The sequence below is a fragment of the Colossoma macropomum genome, unplaced genomic scaffold (genome assembly GCF_904425465.1).
Source record: "Colossoma macropomum unplaced genomic scaffold, Colossoma_macropomum, whole genome shotgun sequence".
Lineage (NCBI taxonomy): Eukaryota > Metazoa > Chordata > Actinopteri > Characiformes > Serrasalmidae > Colossoma > Colossoma macropomum.
In genome coordinates this window covers 19,669,988-19,693,389 of record NW_023494804.1, presented here as the reverse complement: position 1 = coordinate 19,693,389, position 23,402 = coordinate 19,669,988, and the positions used below count along the sequence as shown (strand labels likewise).

At 39.8% G+C, this 23,402-nt stretch overlaps 1 protein-coding gene across 2 annotated transcripts in view; it reads right to left on the bottom strand.

Moving 5' to 3' along the window:
- dpysl2b (dihydropyrimidinase like 2b) overlaps positions 1-23,402 on the bottom strand; it is a 40,876-nt gene that overhangs the window by 10,142 nt on the left and 7,332 nt on the right. Inside the window, exons 1-7 of one of the 2 annotated variants that reach the window (XM_036595136.1) lie at positions 21,562-21,821; positions 5,573-5,661; positions 5,152-5,336; positions 2,558-2,722; positions 1,799-1,860; positions 1,389-1,469; positions 931-999 (exon numbers count right to left, since the gene is read on the bottom strand). In XM_036595136.1, the coding sequence (XP_036451029.1) occupies positions 931-999; positions 1,389-1,469; positions 1,799-1,860; positions 2,558-2,722; positions 5,152-5,336; positions 5,573-5,661; positions 21,562-21,603 (693 nt within the window). In that variant the 5' untranslated portion in view covers positions 21,604-21,821. Of the gene's footprint in view, positions 1-930; positions 1,000-1,388; positions 1,470-1,798; positions 1,861-2,557; positions 2,723-5,151; positions 5,337-5,572; positions 5,662-21,561; positions 21,822-23,402 lie in introns of those variants that run through there. The other variant, XM_036595135.1, reaches the window with a different exon arrangement.

Below are 23,402 nucleotides of genomic sequence, written 5' to 3'. Positions count from 1 at the left end.
GACAAAGCAGGCAGGGTTTTAGCCAAGTTCAACAAAAAAGCTCATCATTTTCTACAGCTGGAGCCAAGTAGGGTAAAGCTTATTGCATATTCTCACAGGCTACAATAAAACCTCTCTTCTATCAAAGGTATATGTTGGATTATTGCTAATCTATGAGTTATTATTCTAAAGGAAATGACAGGTAAGAGACTTTATGCAACACTCTATGTGCGCTGGAGTCAGCTTGGAGAGTGCGGCTCAGATCTCATTGTCAGTTTTCATCTTACTCTAGCAAGAAAGGACATTAAAAACCCCTTAATGTGGTAAAGAGGTATATGAACACGTAGCACTGAGATCAATGGGCATATTGTTACAGTATGTACAAAATGTTTGTATTCTCTCTCTCTTTTTCAGTATGTACAGTATGTCTGACAAAAGTCTGGGGACACCTTGACTTCTCTGAAGTAATGTTACTTTTCAAATTAGTAAGAAAAAATATTTCTAAAGTTTTAGTTAACAGAAAACAGCTGTTTGCTAATACTTTGCTAACACTCAGCCTCTTGTTCATCATAGTGTCTTCTGTACAGCGGGATGAAGAGCAGGTTTTGCCTTTTGGCAGTTTCCTTTTCCAAACTATTGTTAAAAGCACATATTGAAACACTTTTGGCCTGAAGGTAGTTTAAACAGCTGAAGGTTTGAGTGCTGATGAGTGCTGACATTAGAACAAGGGGATCAAATGTTTGGGCCTCTGGCTTTATTCCTCAGGTAGTTCTGACGGGTGTTCATAAGTTTTTTTTATGAAGAAAAAGGTCAAGATCTAAACTGTTTTCTATTTCTTATGATATGTTATTGAATGAGCAAAACATTCTCATTGGTATTAAAACACCCGAAAAAGCCAGGTGTTCCCAAACCTTTAGAAGACAATGTAAGAATATGAATTTGACCCATTACCTCCTCTGGACGGCTCAGCACATGTCCCTCTGGTCCAGTGATGCCCAGTTCCAGAATCCTACGCTGTTCCTGTAACGAGTAACAAAAACACAACAAAGAGTCACAGAAAGAAACAGAGATGTAAAAACAGATGCACTGGTCAATGATGAAAGAGTAAATGCTTTTCTTGGATTAATTAAGGATAAAAGAATATTAAACTATTATATTCCTTTCTGACTTTCTGTAATAAACCTCTGTTCCCAGGGTTTTCTTATCTTTAGAGTTCACTGTGGCAGGTTTAAACTGTCCAGAGCCAAATGTGTGTTTTCATTAATTACCCCAAATCATAAAGGAGTTTTGCTTTGGTTAGCGTTGCCAGCATAAAGTCTGAATGCTCAGTACATAGCATGTGTTTTGACTTAAAAGTCTCAAACAGTTTATTGCTAATGGTGCGCCTGAAAGTTGGAACTCTTCTTTACCTCAGCAATGATGTCTCCGTTCTCAGCATGGACTTGCGCAATGGCGCCCAAGTCTCGGATCACACTGAACACCTCATAGACCTGCAGAAGAACACGCACACATATTCTCATAAGCCGCTTCTGACAGACATTCTGGATTTTCTGCTGGCTGTAAGGTTAACACAGCTGCAAAACGGGGCCTTACACCACCCAAGTCCCTTTTGTTTATGAATGAGTCAGAAAGGCAGCTAATACACTTTTCCCAGCGTTCTTTCATCCTTACTAGTATTTCTGGAAGCCCTCTCTTCTAAAGGAAACATTGTGTCTCAGAGGGCTATATGATGTAAATAATGGGGACTGGCTCTAGTCAGTCAATTGCTGTGCAAAGTAAGCATATCAGACAGTCAGTAAGAAACTTAGCTTGTTCATACCTGAGAGTCGGTCAGCTGGAAAACGTCTTTATATGCCAGGTAGACCAGGAAAGAGTTCACACCTGTAAAAATAAAATTTAAAAAGCTGAAACATGAGTTGTGTTAATGCAATGCCACTGTTCTGGCCTGGAGAACCACAACAATGTACTGTTTAGTGATGTCTAAAGTCCTGCTGAAGCTGATTTCAATGCAGTATGAATCTGCAGTGTGTGTATTACTTGTAGTCTGACAGTAATAACTGTGAAGTGATTTTAATCCAGTATGAATCTGCAGTGTGTGTAGTTTTTACAGTCCGACAGTAATAATTATGGAGTGATTTTAATCCAGCATGAATCTATATGGTGTGTAGCTTTCATAATCTGACAGTAATAACTGTGGAGTGAACTGTCCCCTGTAACCTAGAGCTTCTGCAGCAACAACAATCCTGTTTCAAACCACCTCTAACGCTAAAAGAATAACAAAGCATTGCCGTGTTATTATTATTGAGTCTATCCTAAGGCGTAGCGTTGATGTCAACATCTGGACTGTCACCTTTCAATCTTATACAGATCTTTTATTCCATACCAATCCCATCACGTAACATTACACAACCTCCTAATCTAGACTAAATCTAACTCAGCTCAAATAGTGCTTGGACAACTCGACAGTTAAGTATCAACCAGAAGTGTCAGAGCAGGAAATACACTACGGTGTGCAGTGCTGCAGCCCTACAAGTCAGTGAATGGGAAACACTGATGTAATGTGACAGAAGCAGTGTACCATGGTCTTTGACGAGTGTCTCCATCTCCTCCTGGATCCCTTTGTGCCACTCAGTGATGTCCACATGGAGCGAGTAATCACAACAGGACTTACTGTCGGCCCACTCATGCCACTGATTGAACGCTGCCATCAGTCCAGTACCTGGCTCTGGGACTACATGGTCGACTGTTCACAAACACAAGATGTAATACCACGACATTAAATAAGATGAGCATTATTAGACCAAAAACGAAACTTAGTTGCCCAAATGAAGCAGTGTGTGCGACCAGGCGTAATACAGTATATACTTTGGGCCTCATTCACCAACCATTCTTAACAAGAAATTTCTTCTTAAAACCCACTTACACTTTTTTAACAAAGATTCTGACATTTACCAATGCCTTCTTATTTGGAGAGAATCTACAAAAGTATAAAGGTGCAAACAATCCTGCAATTTAAGTCTAAGACAAGTCATGAATCTGACACAGACTTTTCTTAGGACCTTTCTCAAGAACAGATTTAAGAAAATACTCAGAAAGATATTGGTGAATGAGCCCCATTATTTCCAAAAGTAACTCATGGCTGACAAAGATGTGTATAATCTTCATAGAAAAACATTGACCAATAGAATGGGATCAGCCAGGAGCAGCCACACATGCCCAGTGCTAAGTGTGGGCCAGAGGGGTATAAAGCATTGGACTGTGGAGTAGTGGAACTGCATTCTCTGGAGTGATGGAGCTCCATCCAGCACCTTTGGGATGAGTTGGAGTGATTCAGAACTGACTATCCAGCATCAGTACCTGACCTCACTAGCGCTCTTGTGGCTGAATGCAATCAAATCCTCAAAGCAATATTCCAATATCTAGTGTAAAGCCTTCCCATAAATACACTATTCACGCACTATTTATACTGTAGATCTGTTAAAAATAATAGTAGTTATATTACATCTCAATACGAGTGTACACATATAGGCAGAAAGCATGTGCAGAAATGAATGCACACATACACATCAGCAAAACACATTCATGGAAAGATAAAAGCTATAGTTACTGATATAATCACAATATTTTAAACAACTGATATTAATAATGCGCTGAATTGGGGTCCACGACTGGAACTGGCAGTTTTGTTCCAAAAATCGCCCAATTTGTGTGGCTGTATTATGATGAAAATAATGTGGGGCAGGTATGTGCACTCGTGCTGTATTTGAATGCTGCTGCTACATCTTCACCAAAATTGTGTAGCAAAATAAAGCAAGACTCATTTTGGTAATTATCTAGTTGCCACTTAATTTCAATGGAGCACTTTATTTTGGTCCATGTTATTTAAATATGTAACTGATTTTTGCAAGTTTAAAATGTCAGTTGATTAAAGAACAAATCATGTTGTTTATATTGTGACTTTGGCTAATAGAAAGTGCAGGAAATGTACTAAAGTGTTCCACATGTTCATTTAGCTCACAGAGTGTAAATGTCCGCTATAAAAAGAAAGGCAAATAAAAATTGGCCAAAAAATGGCTGTAAAATCGCCACATGGCCATTAAAAAATCATGACTGGTGCATCAGCAGTGTGAGGTGTTTATGTGAAGCCCACATTGTCCTCAGTGTTCCTGCAGTGCTGTCAACTCCACCACACTCCGCTGCACAGGAGACATCCTTATAAATTACAGAGATGACTCAGCACAAAAACACAGCACAAAGCCCTCTCACAGCCTTGTGTGTGGCTATGAACGTGAAGATGCACTTACGTTTGCTTGCTTGCTTGTAGACTGGAGTTTCACATGTATGGATTATTTTGTATCAATATTTATATATTTCTGATCTGCTTCTGCTCATGAATTAATTCTTTTTATACTTCTAATGTATAATTTTATTATATCATGCTGTATTGTATTTATTTTTATGTATTTGTATTTTGCAGTGTCAAAAATGAATCTGCGCTCAAAAATCACACTTTGACATTTTTTTCTTGTCCATTTACACCAATTCTACCAAAACAAACGCCTCGTAGCAGCAAGCGTACTTGGCCAAAAATGAGATCTGATTTGGCCAACAAAATGATTCTGCCAAAAAACGCCTATTATGGTTGTGATTCTGCCTCTGCAAATATAGTGATTCTGATTCAGGCCATAAAGTGCTTGTGAGTCTACCAATAAAGCGACTCTGATTCTAATCAAAATGATTCAGATTCTGCTCAGGAATAAATTCTGACTCTACCAATAAAGTGACTCTAATTTTAATCAAAGTGATTCTGATTCTGCTCATGAATTCATTCGGATTCTACCAATAAAGTGACTCTGATTCTAATCAAGGTGACTCTGATTCTGCTCATCAATTTGTTTGGATTCTACCAATAAAGTGGCTCTGATTCTAATCAAGGTGACTCTGATTCTGCTCATGAATTTTTTCTGATTCTACCAATAACGTAATTCCAATTCTGCCTATAAAGTGATTTTGATTGTACAAACAAAGTGATCCTGATACTGCCTGTAAAGCTATTCTGATTCTGCCTGTGAGTGATTCTCATTGTACAAATACCATGATTAATTCAGAGGATTAGCTCTCTGTAGATAAAGTGAGTAATGATTTCAAACTGGCACTCCTGTAGGCACTCACTGATCATGGTGGTCCCTCCTGCCAGCGCTGCGCGGGTTCCCTGGTAGAAATCATCAGCTGCAGTCATGCCTCGGTCAGGCATCTGGAAGCGTGTGTGGACATCGATGCCCCCTGGCATTACCATCCCACCGTGGGCATCGATGGTCTTCACCCCACCAGGAACTATCAGGTTCTCCCCAATCTGCCTGAGAAGAAGAAAGGATGAGATGAGAGGAAGGATTATTTTCAGCCAATGTCTATATTCGGAACGTTTATTTTTAGAATCTTCTTCTTTTTATAAACTGTCTATTCTTAGAATTGTCTTACAAACCCTGTGACATCAAAAGAAAGCAAAAAAAAAGCATTATCTCTGCCCAGGCAAGTGGGTCTGTGTGGAATGAGCACCTGAAATACGCTTGTAGGCTTGTACTAAAACACTTACTTGATGAGGCCATCCTCCATGTAGATGTCTGCAGAGAAGGACTGGTCATCATTCACGATCTTAGCTCCTTTAATTAGGAGACGGTCACTCTGGAAATAAAAAAAAATCATATTAGCCCATATTAGATAAAGCAGATAAAAAAAAATCTCTAGTGTAGTTAACTTTTCGGATTAATTAACCCTTCTCATTATATCAACATGATCTCTAAACATTACCATATCTATATTTAAATGAAAAGAAAACGATCTTATAAAGACTGAAATTCACAATTTATGCTACAAACGAAGACTTTGAGCAAGCAAACAAATACACAGGACTATCCTCTGACTATACAAATGTTTCCAACATCTAAAACAAGCTGTTAATGATTGAAATTCGGTCTGACTGAATTTCAAAAAAATGACTGCACTAACACCAACTGCAGAAATAACAGAGGTCTTATTGGTCTGCAGGTACTGTAGTATTATCACTGCTTAATTTTCACGTTTAATGCATTAATTTAATATTTAAAAGGCCGGAATTTCATAACTCCTAGAACAGCCACAGAGGTCCTTTGAATTCTACATGCTTATTCATAACATATCATTTTGCTATGTCGGGAATTGTATTGTCTGACTGGAATAGCAGAAAAAAATCACAGTGTAATATATATGTTCAAAATGAGCACTATAGCCTTTTGAGGTAGACATACTCAGGAGAGGTGTGTGTGCTACTGAATAACAGCTGCCACTATACTGTCCAACTATCTGCAATAGTGTGGCACAAAGACAAAATGTAGTCTAATGTATACAGTCAAAATGACCGCTAATAGTCTCACTCAGAACTTTGTAATATTGTCAAAATTAGACTTAATAACGATGTCAGACTGAAAACAGCACTAATGTAGTAAATATCAGTGATCAGCAGACACGGGAGTTTTATTTTGCAAAAATGGTCACATCTCAAAAACTTATACATTTGGCCTTTGTAGTGTTAAGCAGCGTTGTGTCACATCTAGTGATGCATGATATCTAAATCATATCTGTATCAGCAAATGATGGTTGAAAATGATCATCATTGAATTATACAAATATATACCTACATTTGATCAATAATTCAATCCATTATTTGACGTATTTATTGCACTCTGGAAAAGCAGAATGTTTAGGTGACGATGGGCTGCTGTGCTACAACACCTGCATTTATTTATTTTACTGCATTTGTACTGCTGTAGAAATAATGTCTACCACATATCATAAACTTAATGTTATAACACTTAGCTGTGACACAACTGCATAATTAAAACAGTTAAGATGTAAATAAACTCATTCAGAGTGTTTTGATGTGAAATGCTCTATTCTAGTGAATGTTGGTGACAGCAACCACACATCCAAAGCAATTAGTGTGGTTGTTTTGGATAGTAAATAAAATGGCTATATTTGTGTTGTAGACATGGTGACTCCAGGTTTCTATCACCACCAGTTTCTCTACAATGAAACATTCAACATCAAACCACTCTAAATAGCTGTTCACACGTCAATAATTAAATTATGCATATATTTTGAAAATAAACTGGAATTCCCCTTTGAAGTGGAGGGAACCAGCATGAAGAGGCTACTACAATGTCTGCTGAACTGGGAAATATTACTGCCATTTGATTCAAAATGTTCTTTGTCACAACACTTCAACAGTCACTGATGAAATAAAGGCAAAACACTTAACTGTAATTGAATATAATCTCAGAAAAATGGGATGAATATTTGCACCCAAGGCTGTGCGATAAACAGAGTCCGAAATATAACGCAGTGGTGCATGGTACTAATTTAAAAGGAACCTTTTAAAACTCGCTTACGAGGCGGAGTACTGTGTTTGGCCTCGGCACAACACCAGACATGCTCTTTATAAGACGCATCAGTGAATTGCACCACTGCAATTACAGCCTGCTAAAACTAAACCGCAGGCTTTGGCCAGCTGTGGCTACCACCCGTCCCTGCCCACAGCTCAAACTTACACAATGTCCAACGGTCATCGCCCTTATGGGCTGCTCCACTGCAACATCCTGACATGTGCCAAATTTGTTCTCTGGTGGACCATGTTTGCTGTGCTTGGTCCCAGAATAAACAGCATACAGCACTTTCAGGCCCAGTGGATCCTGCTTACTCTTTTCTTTACAGGCACTTACAAACAGAGGTGGGCAAAATGACATTTTATTGTTATAGTGACAAATTATGCAACGATATGCAGTTCTGAGCATACTGTGGATATTATTAGTACTTAAAAGACAATGATCAAGTGCATGTTTGCATAATTAGTCTTGTTGAATTAGATTTAGTGCTGTGCAGAATGTAAAATAAAAAAAACATTTTACTGTATCGTTTTTGATACGGTTTTAAATGAGACAATACTTGGACTATTTTTTTAATATCAAACCTAAGAAAAACTTAATACTGTGATATTGTATATTATATTGCATATCATAAAAATGTCTTCAAGTAGGCCTGCATTCGGTGCAAGTTGACCAAGTTACCGTGGTAACAACCCACAGTGATTTAAAAACCTGATTTTTATTTATTTATTTTCATTTATTGATTTATTTCATGAAGCTGATAGTAAGACGGTATTTCTACACATGAACATTACTGAACCTTTAAACATGTTAAGTAATGTGATATTCTACATTAACACCACATTTACTGTACATAGTAGTGGGCAGTATGGTCAAACATTTATATGATGGTATAATTAAAATTTCTGACAGTCTCAGTATATATATCATGGTATATATACATTTTTCATATGAAATTATTTTAGATGCATAAGTATACCTATTTTTGCAGGTCATGAATAGTTTATTATTCTTGGATGTCCCTTCACTTTTATTTAATAAAAAGCATTTTTAAAAAACAGTGTAAGTCAGGAATATTTTATTTTGTTGAGCAAAATAGCAAAAACTGAAACCTAGATCAATATCGCTTGATAACTCGCCTCTCAGGCCTGCTTAAAATGCCAACAAATGTTGTTTCCTGTCTGAAGATGTTTTTTCCTTATCCGGCAGCTTTGTGTTAAAATTTTCCATTCCACCTTAACTGTAGCAGCAGTTACATTCTTGCACCTGTACAAGCTCCTGAATTAACTGCTACACCATTTAAGGTGGAACAAGAAATTCAATTTAAAAGGAACTTTAGCTAGGTCGAGTTTATCAAGTTTATGTTACTGTGACTTTAAGACTGATATATGTAAATGAGCTTTTGATTTGCTGCTATATTGTACCTCTTTCAAAAAGCAGGCCAGTCTGAAACACTGTCTAACTTCGGTGACAGTGGGAGGACCTTAACTGATGTAGGCTAAATAGGCACATATGCAAATGTGTTGGTTTTCACATTACATCACAAAACAATTAATTCAAAACAGATATGGACTGTATGGTCTGGGAAGTCAAATGAAAGTTATGCAACTATTTTATTTAACTATTTAATTTTAAAAAATGCAAATAAATAAATAAATACATACATTTTCTATGATTCAGGCCCCTTAAAAGCTCAAAATATTTCATCCTTCTCATATAACATTACCATTTTGGAGGTATAAGGTTTTGTTGGAACATTCTGGAATATTCTTGCATTTTTCTAAACAAAACAAGAAACATAGAATAAAGAGAGAAAAAACGCCACTCAAACTGTGGGAAGTTGTCCCGGCTTGATATTTGCTCCTGTTATTGATTACTGAGAACATGTAAACGGATGCTGAGTGCCCTCTCGGAGTGAAGTGTTTTGGGTTACGCATTCGGTATCTTGGCCCGTTGTGGTTTCCTGAGTAACGTTACGAAAGTAAAGCCTGGCCTTTACTCACTGCCAGATGCAATGGAGCTAAACCAGTGACCAGCATCCAGCTCCTTCTAAATCAATCCTGCGTGACTGCCAGGGAGACCACCAACACCCACCAAGCCCCCCACCCCCGTGTCCCTCCCTAGGCTCTTTACATGCATGGCCCCAGAGGAACGCTCATTTCTCCCTGAAAGGGCGCAGGATCCATTCTGGTCACAAGGCCCACTGCATCGGCCACAGACAAAGACCCCTCTGTCCCGGCCCCTGGCTCTTTTACATGCTTGATGGGAGCCCAGCAACTCAGGCCAACTCAGGCCTCCCCCCAGCCCCGCCCGGACGCACTAGTGATGGAAAAAAAAAAGTTCAATGGCAACAGAACATCTCTCACTACAGCTAAACAATGAGAACTGAATGTAGATACTGCACTGCTAATAGGTTCACAGTTATTACTCATACAGCACATTATATCCACTAGTTCGATATCATGCCATATTAACAACTGTTTCGCTATTTTATATAGAATAATAATAAAAATGTGGATTTAAATTTTACAAACATTTCACCAAAAGGTATTTTTAGATACGTTATTCAATATCATCATCATCAATAAAGTCAGTGAATAAAAAGAGAATGAAATGATAAGAAGTATATCTGTACAATGATGAGCCAAAACATTATGACCAATGCCTAACATGCTGTCGGTCCTTCTCATGCCACCAAAACAGCTCTGACCAACCAAAGCATGGACTTTACAAAAAGCTCTGAAGGTGCCCTGTGGTATCTGGCACCAAGACATTGGCATCAGATCCTTTGCGAGGTGGAACAGCACTGCTATGAAGGGCTGAACTTGGTGTGCAACTATGTTTAGGTAGGTGTCAAATTGACGTCCACATGAATGCCTTGACCCAGAGTTTCCCAGCAGAACATTCCCACACTCCGTCCACCAGCTTGTCCTCTTCCCACAGTGCATCCTGATATCATCACTTCCACAGAAAAACAGCGCACACATACTTGGCCGTCCATGTGATGTAAACAGAACCTCAGACCAGGTGACCTTCTTCAATTGCTCCAAGGTTCATTTCTGATGCTTGCGTGTCCATTGTAGATGCTTTTGATGGCAGACAGGGGTCAGCATGGACACTCTGAACACTCCGTGGCTACACAGCCTCATACGCAGGAGCGTGATGGAATATATTTCATAATGCGTATGATTCACAAAACTAACTAGATTTTCATTTTTGTAGGTCAGGGGTCAGCAACAGGCGGCCCCAGAGCCTCATGCGGCTCTTATACTGCCCTTTTGTGGCTCCACAGCAGAATTAGATGTTTAGGTAAAAAAATAATCCTCCTTTGCAGTAAAATCAAGCTCAGCTGATAGTTATAACACAGTTTTAACAATAAATGGTCATAAATGCTGGAGTTAATGTATAACTGCTAATTCACCCTTTAACCCTGAAGGCTGGTGCGCAAACTGCTGGTTACCATAGCAACGCACACAACAATTTCACCTAGCTAGTAGGTAACGAAAGGCAAAGAGAAGACGAACATCGATGACTTAGAGACGATTGGACTTTTTTGCATTTATAAGCACTCAGCCAGTTTCCTGATGCGTTTAATCTGCGATGAGACACCATCAAACACTAAAAAGTCACGAGGCTGAAGTCAGCTTCCCATTTGCCAGCTCCTTGTTCGAATTTTCCCGTTCCACCCTAAATGGCACAGCAGTTATATTCTGACACCTCAGGAATTATTTAAGGTGGAACGAGAATGGTCTAACAAGAATCTGGCGAATGAGCAGCTGACTTCAACCTTGTAAAAAGCTGAACATTGAGAGACATTTTACAAGTAATTATTCTACTTTTGCGGAAAAGTTTCCTGCCGGAGATGCGAGAAAAGTGGCTATAGCTGAGCTAAAGCTTAAAGCAGAGCAAAGTAAGTCTGTGTTTTTGTTCATATTATATTTTTCAGTCTACACTAGGACATTAGCACATACTGACACATATTTACAGACAAGATTGTAAAATGGACATAAAATGTTGTGACTCCCAAGGTGGTTAGATTTTTGCTGAAAGGACAAAACGGCTCATCTTATCGGTTTCTTATATGTTTTAATATAAAGAAAGCTTCAGTTGTCTGTTTTATCATGGCATGCCTTCCCTTTCGCTCTTCATTGCTCGCTAGCAGCTCAACTCAGAGACAACACTGTTCTAGGCAATCTAAACAAGAGGCAACTGGCTATTTAGGTCAATCAATCATGCATTTTGGCACGCAACATTTTGATACAGGTGCAGCTGGCAGCGTTTAATGCAGTGCGAGTGCATGGTTCACATTATTTATGTCATAATATTGTAGCACAGACTGGACAAAATCATAATACTGAAGTGTCCTATTGCTGATTGCATGTGTAGAACAGATTTCTACAAAGTTTGTTTCTGGCTGATTGCGATCGTGCATCCCTAGCATAAACAATACTCTCCGACTAAATGTCTTTAGACTGAGTGGCTCTGTGAAAAGTCCAACTGGCTACATGCATTTAGCCCTAAATCTGGCCTCAATGGCTTTCGATTGAGCTCTGTGTGAGAGTCATATTGGCTGCACACATCTAACCCTGAATTTGGCATTCAGCCACAGAACAGCTGCTTTGCCACGTCCATTACATAACCCAGGCCATCATTTTTATCCCATTACATATGAGCTATGTTAATCATAACTCAAAACAGTGCTTCATCATTGCCATAAGAGAGGTGTTAGGATCCTTATACATGTCATCATTATCTTAATAAAGCACTAATGCTGCAGAAATCGTGGGCTGTTTAGGGTGGGTTTGAGGCGAAAGCTCCCAGGGCTGTGTTTTGCACTGTTGGACCAGTGCCAGGAGACACTTTTAGTGATGGATGCTTCACACATGAGAACATATTGGAAACCAGAACCCAGGGGATGAGAACGTCTCACTGTTCTCACAGTTCCAAACCTCAGTTTGACTGGTGCTAGACCTAAATGAAGACATATGTTGTGGCGTAAACGTCTGGACACATCTGTAACCTGTGAGGGAGAGGTTTGGCCCTTCTGCTGAACATATATCATACTCAGCAGTGCAAAACGTCACATCTGTCACACAAAAAGCACCATGTACAATATTTTAATTACTGTCATGAGCCACTGAAAGTGTAAAAAAATAGAACAACGTGGGTGCGACAAACTAATCAATCTTTGCAGTTGGAATAAAATTTTTAAAAAATATTGCAATACATGAAGCTAAATTAGGATTTACAAGCCATTATGAGTGTTAGGTTTATCATCCTGCTGTTATAATAAGCCAGGCATGTCAAACTGGTGACCTTCTGGGCCAAAGTGCTGTGGAGACTAGCATTTACCCTTGTCTACTTCTCTAAATTCAGTTCATAAAGGCCTTGCTAATTAGCTGTTCAGGTGTGTTTTAAAGAGGCAGTGAGCTGAGGTCTGCAGTGTTTTGGCCTACGATGACTGGAGCTTGACACATGTGTGCTAAGCCAAGCCAGAGGTTCCAAATCCAGTCTTTGGTGACCCCAGCCAGTGTAGTTTGTTCTCCCCGACACACACATCTGAGCCAGGTACAAATTCTACAGTCCTATATTACCTGATATGGGTAAAGGTGTGTGTTCCCTGATGACCCTAAAGATGTAATGGGATACAAAAAAAAATCTCCTGCATTATTACCAGACAGTGGGCCAGCTTCATAAAACACACTGCCAGATTCACAGTGACATTCACATGGCATTAGCAATTCATAATATTCATCCTGAACCACGCTGGCGGTTATTTCCTTGGTAAACCTTCAAATTGCTGTTGCAGGAACACACAAGGAGAATTTCAAATTGGCAGATATAAATTCCTGTGTCTAATTCAGTGTTTTGCGAACCCCTCCTCCTGTTTATGGAAAGCAAGTTTTGCTTGTAATCCAAATAAGTGAGGAGTTATTGACATGTTGAGATTGTAGTTATGTTCAAATTGATCTTAGTGCAAGCAGGTTTAACTTTTAATCTTACTTTTCAATCAACAACAGATTTTATAAAGAAAATCTATCATCTGAAAATGATATCTTTCTAGTCAAACTTTAGTGTTTAATAGTGTAATTTGAATTTTCACACATGCAAATTAAACTCCTGATATCATGTTTGCTAGTTTAAATTTAGCTTTCATGCATGTAATCTGAATTCCTGGAATAGAGATAAATAACAAAATAAAAGATAAACAGCTTGCCACAGTATTAGAACTTCAGCAGCATGTCAATTAAAATATTTAATTGTGTAGAAAATGACCATTTGGTAAACTTTATGATGTTAGTGAAGAAAATTGGTGCTGCAATAATAATGGACCGGAAAAAATGAATTCTTAACAATGATGAATCTTACATGCTATAATTCCTCCAACAACAACAAAAAAAAGAATTTTAAGATGTTATAAAACTTTCTTGATTAAAAAGTATTTGCTATTATCTGACAGCACTTCTTGCCTTAAAATTCATAGCTTTGCTCCTGAGAATTTTGGTTTTCTGTCTTTGCTTTAGTTTCTTTCATTGCATCCATTCTGGCAGCCAACTGAAGACTGAGCATCACTCGGCAGGTCTTCAACATGCATAACCTCATTTACATGTGGGTTTTGATTGACTCTTGGTTAAAATACTGCAGAGTTCAAAATAACGGCCATGGTGACTTTATGAACAGCTCGTATCCACCATGCTGCACACTTCGTGTGGCACTGTTACCACTGAGTTTTAGGAATTTGGCCCAGTATGTGACCTAGAGTAAAGTATTTCTACTGTCTGTTAATTTTGTTTTGAAAATGATCATTTGTTGCTGCTTTCGTTGCTGCCATTAAGAATTTTTTGTTTTTTGCTGAAAAGAAGAGGCGTTAAGTAAGATTTACGGTCCCACCTCAATAAAATCGAATGTCTGTTTTGACTGTTTTCCGATATGAATAAAAAAATGTTGAATTCATGCCAACATGAGACAGAAATGTATCAGATACAGCACTTACCAGCAACAAAACCTGATGCTTAAAGAAAAGGTTTGGCAAAAAAATCTAATTTACACAGTTTCTGTCTTTACCCAGGTATAGTCAATCAGCCCAGACATGCTTCTTTACTTTAGCACAAGAGCTACAAGGCTAAGGTTGCTAACAACACAAGTAAATACACTACAAGTAAACAGGTACTCAAATGGTTTTTATAAACACATCCCCAAAACTGCATTCAACCTGCATTCGGTGATTCAGCTTCTTTTTATAAATATATATGTTTAGTCTGAAGATTTAAGTTATTTATTAATAGAAGCAGCAGAATGTGTTAACATATTTTCACTTAGAAGATCAACAAAACATGAAATGCAACAAGGGGCACCCAATCTTTTGTATATGACTGTAACTCATACTGTCTACTAAATCCACACTGACAACTGTGCGTGACCTGGATACAGTTTGAGCATTGAGAGAAGTTTTAGCAATGTGTTGTAACAGACAATTTGGGTGACTATTGACTTGTAGCATTTATTGTCAACATAAGCCTTGTAGCTCCAACACAAAACAAACGAAGCAAAATGTGGACACTAAACATGTCTTGGCTGATGGACCACATCTAAAGTAAACTGTTCTTTTAATAGCTTTAGTATTGTGACACTAAGGCCCAATCCTATTTCACCCCTTGCCCCTACCCCTTATAATTATCGCATCCCTCTTCTTTGAAGGCCTATGATGCCTTGAATTTAACTAAAGCCCAGCATGGAGATTGCTGAACTTTACCCTCCTCTGCTATCACTGCAGACTGACAGGGTCGCCTACAGAGCACCACTAGTAGCCTGTTAATGAAGTAATGTTCTTTTTATTCGAAGCCTGTCCCATTTCGTAGTGGAAGATTTCAACCACTACAAATTGTAGCTCAGTTCCAAGGGGCAAGGTGACACTCAAAAACAAGGGGAAGGGGTAAAAATAAGATTTGTGAAAATGTCTTCAAGTATCATCCACCCTTATCATCAGCCAACAAAGATGCTTAAAGGCCTCCATGTTCCAGCCCCAGATCCCAAACTGCCTACAGTTTCCAGCCCCAATGCTTAACAGCCTCTACTCCTGTCCCTTAACCCAAACACAACCAGATGCACACATGGAGAAGAAGGATTTTTTTTTTTGAGCAAGCAGTCTGTCAAAGAAGGCGGATGGTGTTTGATCCTTTTAAAAGAAACTGGAACGGTGGCACAGAGCAGTCTAAACATTCAGAGTTACAGTCCTACACTTGTCCACCAGAATAGCCCCACATTCCAGTCTGCATTTGCCTTTCTTTTCTTTAATGCTTTTTTTCTTCCTCTGAAGAGCAAAAATAGCCCCTCAGCCGCTCCAGTGCCTGTTCTAAGTGGGGGAAATCCTGACACACACAGTGTGGCCGGTGAGAGCACACATTCCTGGAGGACGAGTGTGCGTGAGCGTGCCAGTGTGTTAGAGACGGGGTTTTATGCGGCTGTCTGACGAACACGGGACAACAAACCAGAGCTGCTTCGGTCACTATGGCAACCAAACGGTTAGACTGGGAAAAAGATTCCAGTGGAAAAGAAGATTGTAGCAGTTCCACGAAAGCCAACCAACAGAGGAGTGAATCTGCTCCCTCATAATGATTCGATTACGATTCAGTGCATCATGAAATCATAGATTTCAATGCCATTTAACTGAATCAATTATTTTTGCTCCATTCTGAACAATTTGTAAAAATAGCCCTTAACACACAAATGTAACTAGAGAAGCTATCGACTAATTAAAGGGATTGTGGGCCGATGCCAATATATTTTTGATGTACATATCTGCAAATGCCAGTACATTAACACTGATAAAATATGAAAACCGGGACTAAATCTGGAGCCTATCCAACTGCTCACTTGGCAGAGGGCCGGAAACACCCTGGACAGGCCACGAGCCAACCACAGGGCAGACACACAGACATTCACACACACTCACACCTAGGGGCAATTTAGCACCCTCAATATGCCTGACACCATGTCCTTGGACGGTGGGAGGAAACCCACGCAGACACGAGGAGAACATGCAGACTCCACACAGAAAGGACCCTGGTCATCCGGCTGGGGAATCGAACCCAGGCCCTTCTTGCTGCGCTACTGTGCTGTGCCACCCTCAATATAACACCTGTTATGAAATGACTGCACTGCTGGGATGATAAGCAATTACGAAAAATAGATAAACAAGGACAAAATTTCTGATACTATTTTTAATTATATAGAGTCACTGAAATTTCCACCAAAAAAGAAAAAAAACGCATGTCAACTTGTTAAAACGTTTACATTAACACTAATGCAGTTGCTCTCGTAGTATTTTAATGCTCTGAGCTAAAGCTCATGTGCATTGGTGGCATTTCTTGGGCTGTTTTTTTTAACAGAATGCTGACCGCAGTATATGTTAAAGCAGACCGCCGGGTGGTAACCAGCTTTGAGCTTTGCATAACAAAAAAAAATTAAACTATGACTGTGAACTATTTATCTCAGCAGTAAATAAGTGTATTGTAAACACTATATAATACTACAATACATACAAATAAACAAATACAGAAAAAGTAAAAAGATCTCATGTGCTTGGTTCAGAACGATGCCGCGAGCTTTCGTATGGATTTGTTCAATTCCATCAGCTGCACACTTGATTTAACGTAATGAAGCATTGATTAGTTAAACCAGCTATTAAGATGACAACTATGAATGATACTGGGCTGCCACAAGGAGAGCTTTGGACACTGACATATGTAAAATGACTACTTTATTGTATCAATGCTATGTATAATTATTCTAATAATAGTGTTTTCTGAGCAAATAATACTTACTGCCCAGATAAACAGCTTTTTAAACACAACTTTCTCGTATGTCTGAAGATTTTGCACAGCACTGTACTGTAATCACATAAATCACATAAATATGTAAAGATTTTTCACTAAAACACTGCGCCTCCCAGACAGCCGGCTGGAGCTGAAAGTGGAAAGCCAGGCAGGTGTTGAATTAAACATGTCATTCATTTTTAATGAGAGGATGGAGGGGTCACAGTCTACTGCTGTCTGAACAGCTGACCAGCACTGCCCCACCCCATTAACCAGCCCCCCCTTCTGCTCCAGCTCTGTGCATGCGTGTACAGTCTGATGTGTGTAGGTTGGAACATAAATTAGAGGAAATACAGCACATGCAAATCTAATCATTGGATCGCCCCAAAATTACCTCCAAATTGGATTAAAGTGAACAATCGGCCGTGTCATTACGGTCAGCCAGTATTTGTGTGAGTGGGTTTGTGTGGAGAAGTTGCTTACGTGACTATCTGCCTCTCTGCTCTTTCTTCGATTATACACAGTTTGTGCTTAGGGGTCTCTGCTGAAAGTACGTTTCCATGTGTTTTTTTCTGCACATGGTGTTCCAGAGGGAGCGATAAAGGAGAGCTGACTGACCTGAGTTACCTGTTTATTTGAAGAACGTGTAAAGAGCATGATATAGCAAAGCTAAAAATTCACTGTTTTTATTAAGACTGTCTCACAAGTCTATTTTTGAACAAGAAAACACATGAACAGGAATATACGTCACACATCAGTCGTGTTTTTTTGTTACTCTAATACACTCAGTATGATAATAATTGTGCTTTGAATGAGCTTGCATGTTCACTCAGTGAAAATCACAGCGCATCCAACAATAAAGGAAGACTTATGCATCTTTTATACAGTGATAGTTACATGAGAGTGCACAGAAAATGCCAATTCTACATGCTGATACATTTCACTGTGTCTAATGTGAACATCCACATGCAGTAACTTCTCTGGTGGCAGATTTAAACTAGATAATGAGAACAATGCCAAGGTCTCAGAATGGATCATTAGTGAGACAGAAGGTTCAACAAGGTTGATTTAAATATAATTACTCGATCAAAAGTTTCTCAACTAAAATTCACCTTCCTGATGAGTCAGCAGTATGCAGGTGGCACGCTGCATGATCATAAAGCATATTTTAAACTATCCTAATGATTTGTCTTACAATAAAACAACAGAATCCCTCTATCTATCTATCTGTATGTATATATATATATGTATATATATATATATATATATATATATATATATATATATATATATCTTATTCCAGATTTTTGTAGATTTCTATTTGTATTTCACACATCACTGTACTGTGATGTGTGACTGCTACTGGCTGCTAAATTTCCTTCGGGATCCCACATTTACCTAAAGTCCCAGACTCACAAAAATCTGTTCTTTTTTTTGCTGCCAGTTTTAGCATTATACCGCTAGCCTGGCTCTTTTTAAAATCATTATCTCCTAATCCTCAACACATTTGATTCTGTTTCTCATTATGCAGATCAGCCTTTTTGGAGGGCGCCAAATTTTAAACCTGTTAGCCTGGCTGAGGACAGACGAGTCAAACAGATGACTCATTCATCCCTCACATATGCATTCTGTCTGTGGGTGTTTGGTCCTAAACGTGCAGGCTGTAGTCCAGTGGACAGCAGTGTAAATACTGTGGGTGTGTTTGGAGTGCAGGGCTGTCAGCGAGGAGGCAGCTGGGGCTGATGGACAGAGTAATATGGGGTGTGGCACATACAGCTCACACACAGCTCACAGCTTCATATTCACCCTTCCTTTCTCTCTCTCTCTCTCTCTCTCTCTCTCTCTCTTTCCTATAGTTTTTTCACCCATCTATCTCTACCCCTTAACATACAACTCAGGACCTCTGTTTAAATTCTGATTGTGCAGAAAGCATGAACATGCAACGACTATGCAAATGTAATATTGTTAGGCAGTTAAACAAGCTATCAGAGTTTGTTAAAAAAAAAAAATGGCCAAACAACACAAATGGACTTAACTGGACAATGGAGGGTGAAAATATCACATCACATTATATTTACTATACATATTATAGGGCTGGGCAATACTACTACATATTGCTATTGTGATAATGTCACAATACAATATGCTTTTCTAACATATTGTGTACGCTGTCAGTACTTGTAGAACACTGACCAACTGCATGTTTCATAAGAAAGCATAATTAATTCTGTTTAACTGGATTTTGTGCGACACGGTATGCAAAATACTGAATAAAAATCATTGTGTTCATAGTTTTTGATAGTATTAATTAAAATTTAGCACTACTAGTTCTTTTTTCTGTGTTCCAACTGATCAGATGTCTAAAAAAAAAAATATCGTAACATATCATGTACCATGAAAATCACAATATTATATTCTTGCCATATCGCCCACATCTAACATATCACAATATTTTGACACACAGACACCATGCATTCATAGCGCCACATAAAAAACTCTCAAAAACATTTCATTTACAGTGCTGCAGCAAATCTAACTGAACAAGACTAATTATCTTCTATTTTTAATCAAATATCCGGTAAAAGAAAACATAAAGCAAACCAGCACATTTGCAGTACTTTCTATTTGCTATTGTTGCAATATATATAAGATTTGGGCACTTTAACAGGCATTTTAAATTTGTAAATTAAAAAATCAGCTGATAAAACATGAGGTAGAGGTCAGTTAGATGTATTCAATTACAGTGTGAGTGCACTTACCTGCCTTGCTTTATTTATGTTACATAATTGCAACACAGGTTGGACAAAATGAAAATAAAAATACTCTGATTGCTGACTGCATGTTTGGAGCAAAAAATCTTCCTGTTCCAATCGTGCATCAAACCAACAAACCACGCACAGCCTTTCAAATATTCCAAAAAATAAATAAAGATTGCATTAAATATATTTAAATGCTTAAAATGCATATAAATGGGCGTGTCTACCAGATCCTTCTTTCTTACTGTGAAGGAAGCTAGTCTCAGAGTTTAAAATGCTCATTACCGTCATGCAAACTACCAACTGCTGATTCACTAAGAATGGACTCACAGTTTAACGTATGACTATTTTTATTAAAATAATTAAGCTGAAGTCAGTAATCTCGACAGTCTTCTAAAGGTGTGTCTAGTTTTAGGTGCTACTCTGAGGCAGCTTCTGATTTTCGCTCACTAATAGCGGCTTGCCATGGGTTTACCAACACAATGGCTGAGAATGAATCCTGGGCCAATTCTTATTCAGCATAGTATAGAGAGAGTGTTGGGGGGGAGGTCACAAAGCCCTCCCCCGCGGAGCTGCCTGCCAAAGCCCACCTCCTTTTGTAAAGACACAAAGACACGCACCAGCCACCCGGCTCAAGAGACAACTCCATTTCGGGAATCGGGACTCCATAAGTGTGGAACACAAGGAGGGGGGGTGGTAAATATGTATCACCTGTTTGTGCAGGTACGGTCTAAACCATTACTTTATCAGTACTTTAGAGGTGGGGTGGGGTGGGTACTCAATAGGGAAGATGATAGAGAGTAAAGCAACCAGACAGTCTGCTTACACTGGGGAAAAATGCTGCTCTGAATTCACTTAATACATTTTTTTTTTGTTTTGTTTCTAGATGAATAAAATTATACTTTATCAATATAGGCATTGAAAAAAAATGTTCCAAATGATAGACGGTCCCGGAGCTGATGTGATATTCCATGCTAGAACCAATGTGAACATCAGAGTCAGGTAAAATCAAAGCAGTGTGGATTTGGAGATCAAATGGAGCACACTGCACTGTTCATGAGGAAATATCTCTCTCTTTTTTTTCCATATGTCCATCCTGCACCTCTCCCAGTTGCCATAATCTCGAACTGTACCCTCTAAACTCTTCACTGGAAAACTCTGAATGACCACAATGCAATAAAGACACTCCTAATGCTTCACAGCAATGCAAAAGCAAAGAAACTGGACATACAGTCAATGCAATTAATAGAAATTCATTGCATTCTGATGCACTATGTTTGCAACCATAGTTTCAACAAAGAGAAAAGGCACAAATGACCAAATGACAGTCCTGCTTGACCAAAATGAACACTGAAACTATAAGAATTCTGCTTTATTAGTTCTTACTAGACCTAGACCTGAGAGCAGCAAGCTGCAAACCCAGTGATCACAATAGGATGCAGCAGCAAATGAAATGCATGAACTCCACACAACCCCATGCTGCAGTGAAGCGGCTCAGCATGTAAAGCTCCCTTCAGACGCCCAGCGTCCACTGCATTCAGCTAAATAAGACACACAGTGCATGAGAGAGGAAATGCACTGCTCTGAACTCACAGTTATACGGGGGATGTTCTTCTTGCCCTGATATCCAGACATCTTCGCCGCTGCTAACAGGCTTCCTTAGGGCTGAATGGCTTCGTTCGGGACAAAAACACAAAGACGAAAGCACGGATTCCGGACGAGGCGAGCGAAACAGACCAAAGCAGAAGAAGTACGTAAAGGAGGAAAATAAAGAGAACCGTCGCCGTCTCCTCCTCTCTTCTCCCTTTTCTCCTCTGCTGCTGGTGCGCGGAGTCGCCCAGACGGACCTAGACACGGAGAGCCGCGGAGTGCGCATGCGCGCGGCCCCGCCCTGCTCCTGCTCCTGCTCAGGCTGGGTGGGGAGGTCAGTGAGAGGCATGTCCACCGCTTTAACGCTGCCAGCGCCGAGTCATCGAACACAGCACTGAGAGATTAAAACTGGTTTTAATGTGGTTGGTCAGCAAATAATGCCGCTGGTGAATCTGTAAGGCTGGTAAGTGCAGCTTGTTGGTCCTTAATATTGGCAGGAGCGCAAATATGTTCTGACAAGGGTGGGGGACACTGTCTAAACAAGGTATTACTGATGTGTAACATCAAATATTAATAACTAATGCTTAAAACAAATAATATTAAAACAAATAATATTATCAGATATTAAGAGACACAGCTTTCGCAGAAGTCATGGCGCTTTATTGTCCAGCTGTCGTTGGCCACAGCTAGGCTGTACATGAGCAGTGTTTTCTCGCTTGGCTCTTCAACTCTCGACTGACTCCAGTTCTTCCCGCTCACCTATAAACACCATAGGCTAGCCCCACCTTCACAATAAGAGTCTTTATCAGAAAACCCAGTGAATAAATGCTGTAGAACAATTAACATGCACTTCTTGAACATGCTACATTAACCCTTACAAAAGTCCCCAGCCCTGAGGACCACAATGCCTTTGAACCAAATTGAGGGCCACCCTTCCTCACAGCAATGTACGTACAGCTCCGTGTCCTCCTCCTGGGCACGGTGGAACATCTCACAGCTCACAGCATCTAGTCCGTTGCCACTAGGGGTGATGACAGCAGCAACGGCACTCCTCTCAGCCACCTTCTGCTTTCTCCGATGTCATCTGCGCCGTCGATCCTCCAACCAGCTCTGATGCTGCGTGTTCCACTATGCACTGGGCATCCAGTGGCTTCATCGTCACCGCATGGCCGCATCTGAAACTTAACGTTGGTCCATTTGGCACCCAGTGCTTCTCAAAAAGTCTAGGTCCAGAATGCATCTTAGACCTATCCAGACTAAATGGCGCATCTTCTTGCCCCCAACTGTCACCGTCAGTCATCCCCTTCCCATTATGGGTGCTAGCTCACCTGTCACAGTGCAGCAATGAACTGCTGTGCCTTCCAGCAGGTACCACTTCTGGCCAGGTCACTGTAACTGTCGACCCTGTGTCCACCATAGCAGTGCATGAAACTTCCTCAGTTTCAATGGATATATGGCAGTCTGATATGGACGTTCGCTCCACCATGGCCACTGTTTGTGCGCTGTGCGTTCCAGCAGTGGCCTCATGCCACTGACCGTATGGCTGCATTTATGGCCAACCCTCGGATCAGTTCTGTCGTCTCCTCTGCTTTGGTGACTTGACTGCCACAGCTTTAACTGCAGGACTGGTAACATCCGTGTACCGTGCAGCTGCTGACAACACCATTTCTCTCTCCAGCACCTTCTCCAGGGCCTGTTGCAAGTCGCATGGACGGACCATTTCTGTGTGGATGAGCAGCTCAGTTGGAGTGCCATGATGAACTGGTCTCTGGCTAACTCGCTCTGCACGGCAACTAAAGTTTTAATATCAATAGTTAGGGCTGTTAATGATTCCTCTGTTTGTC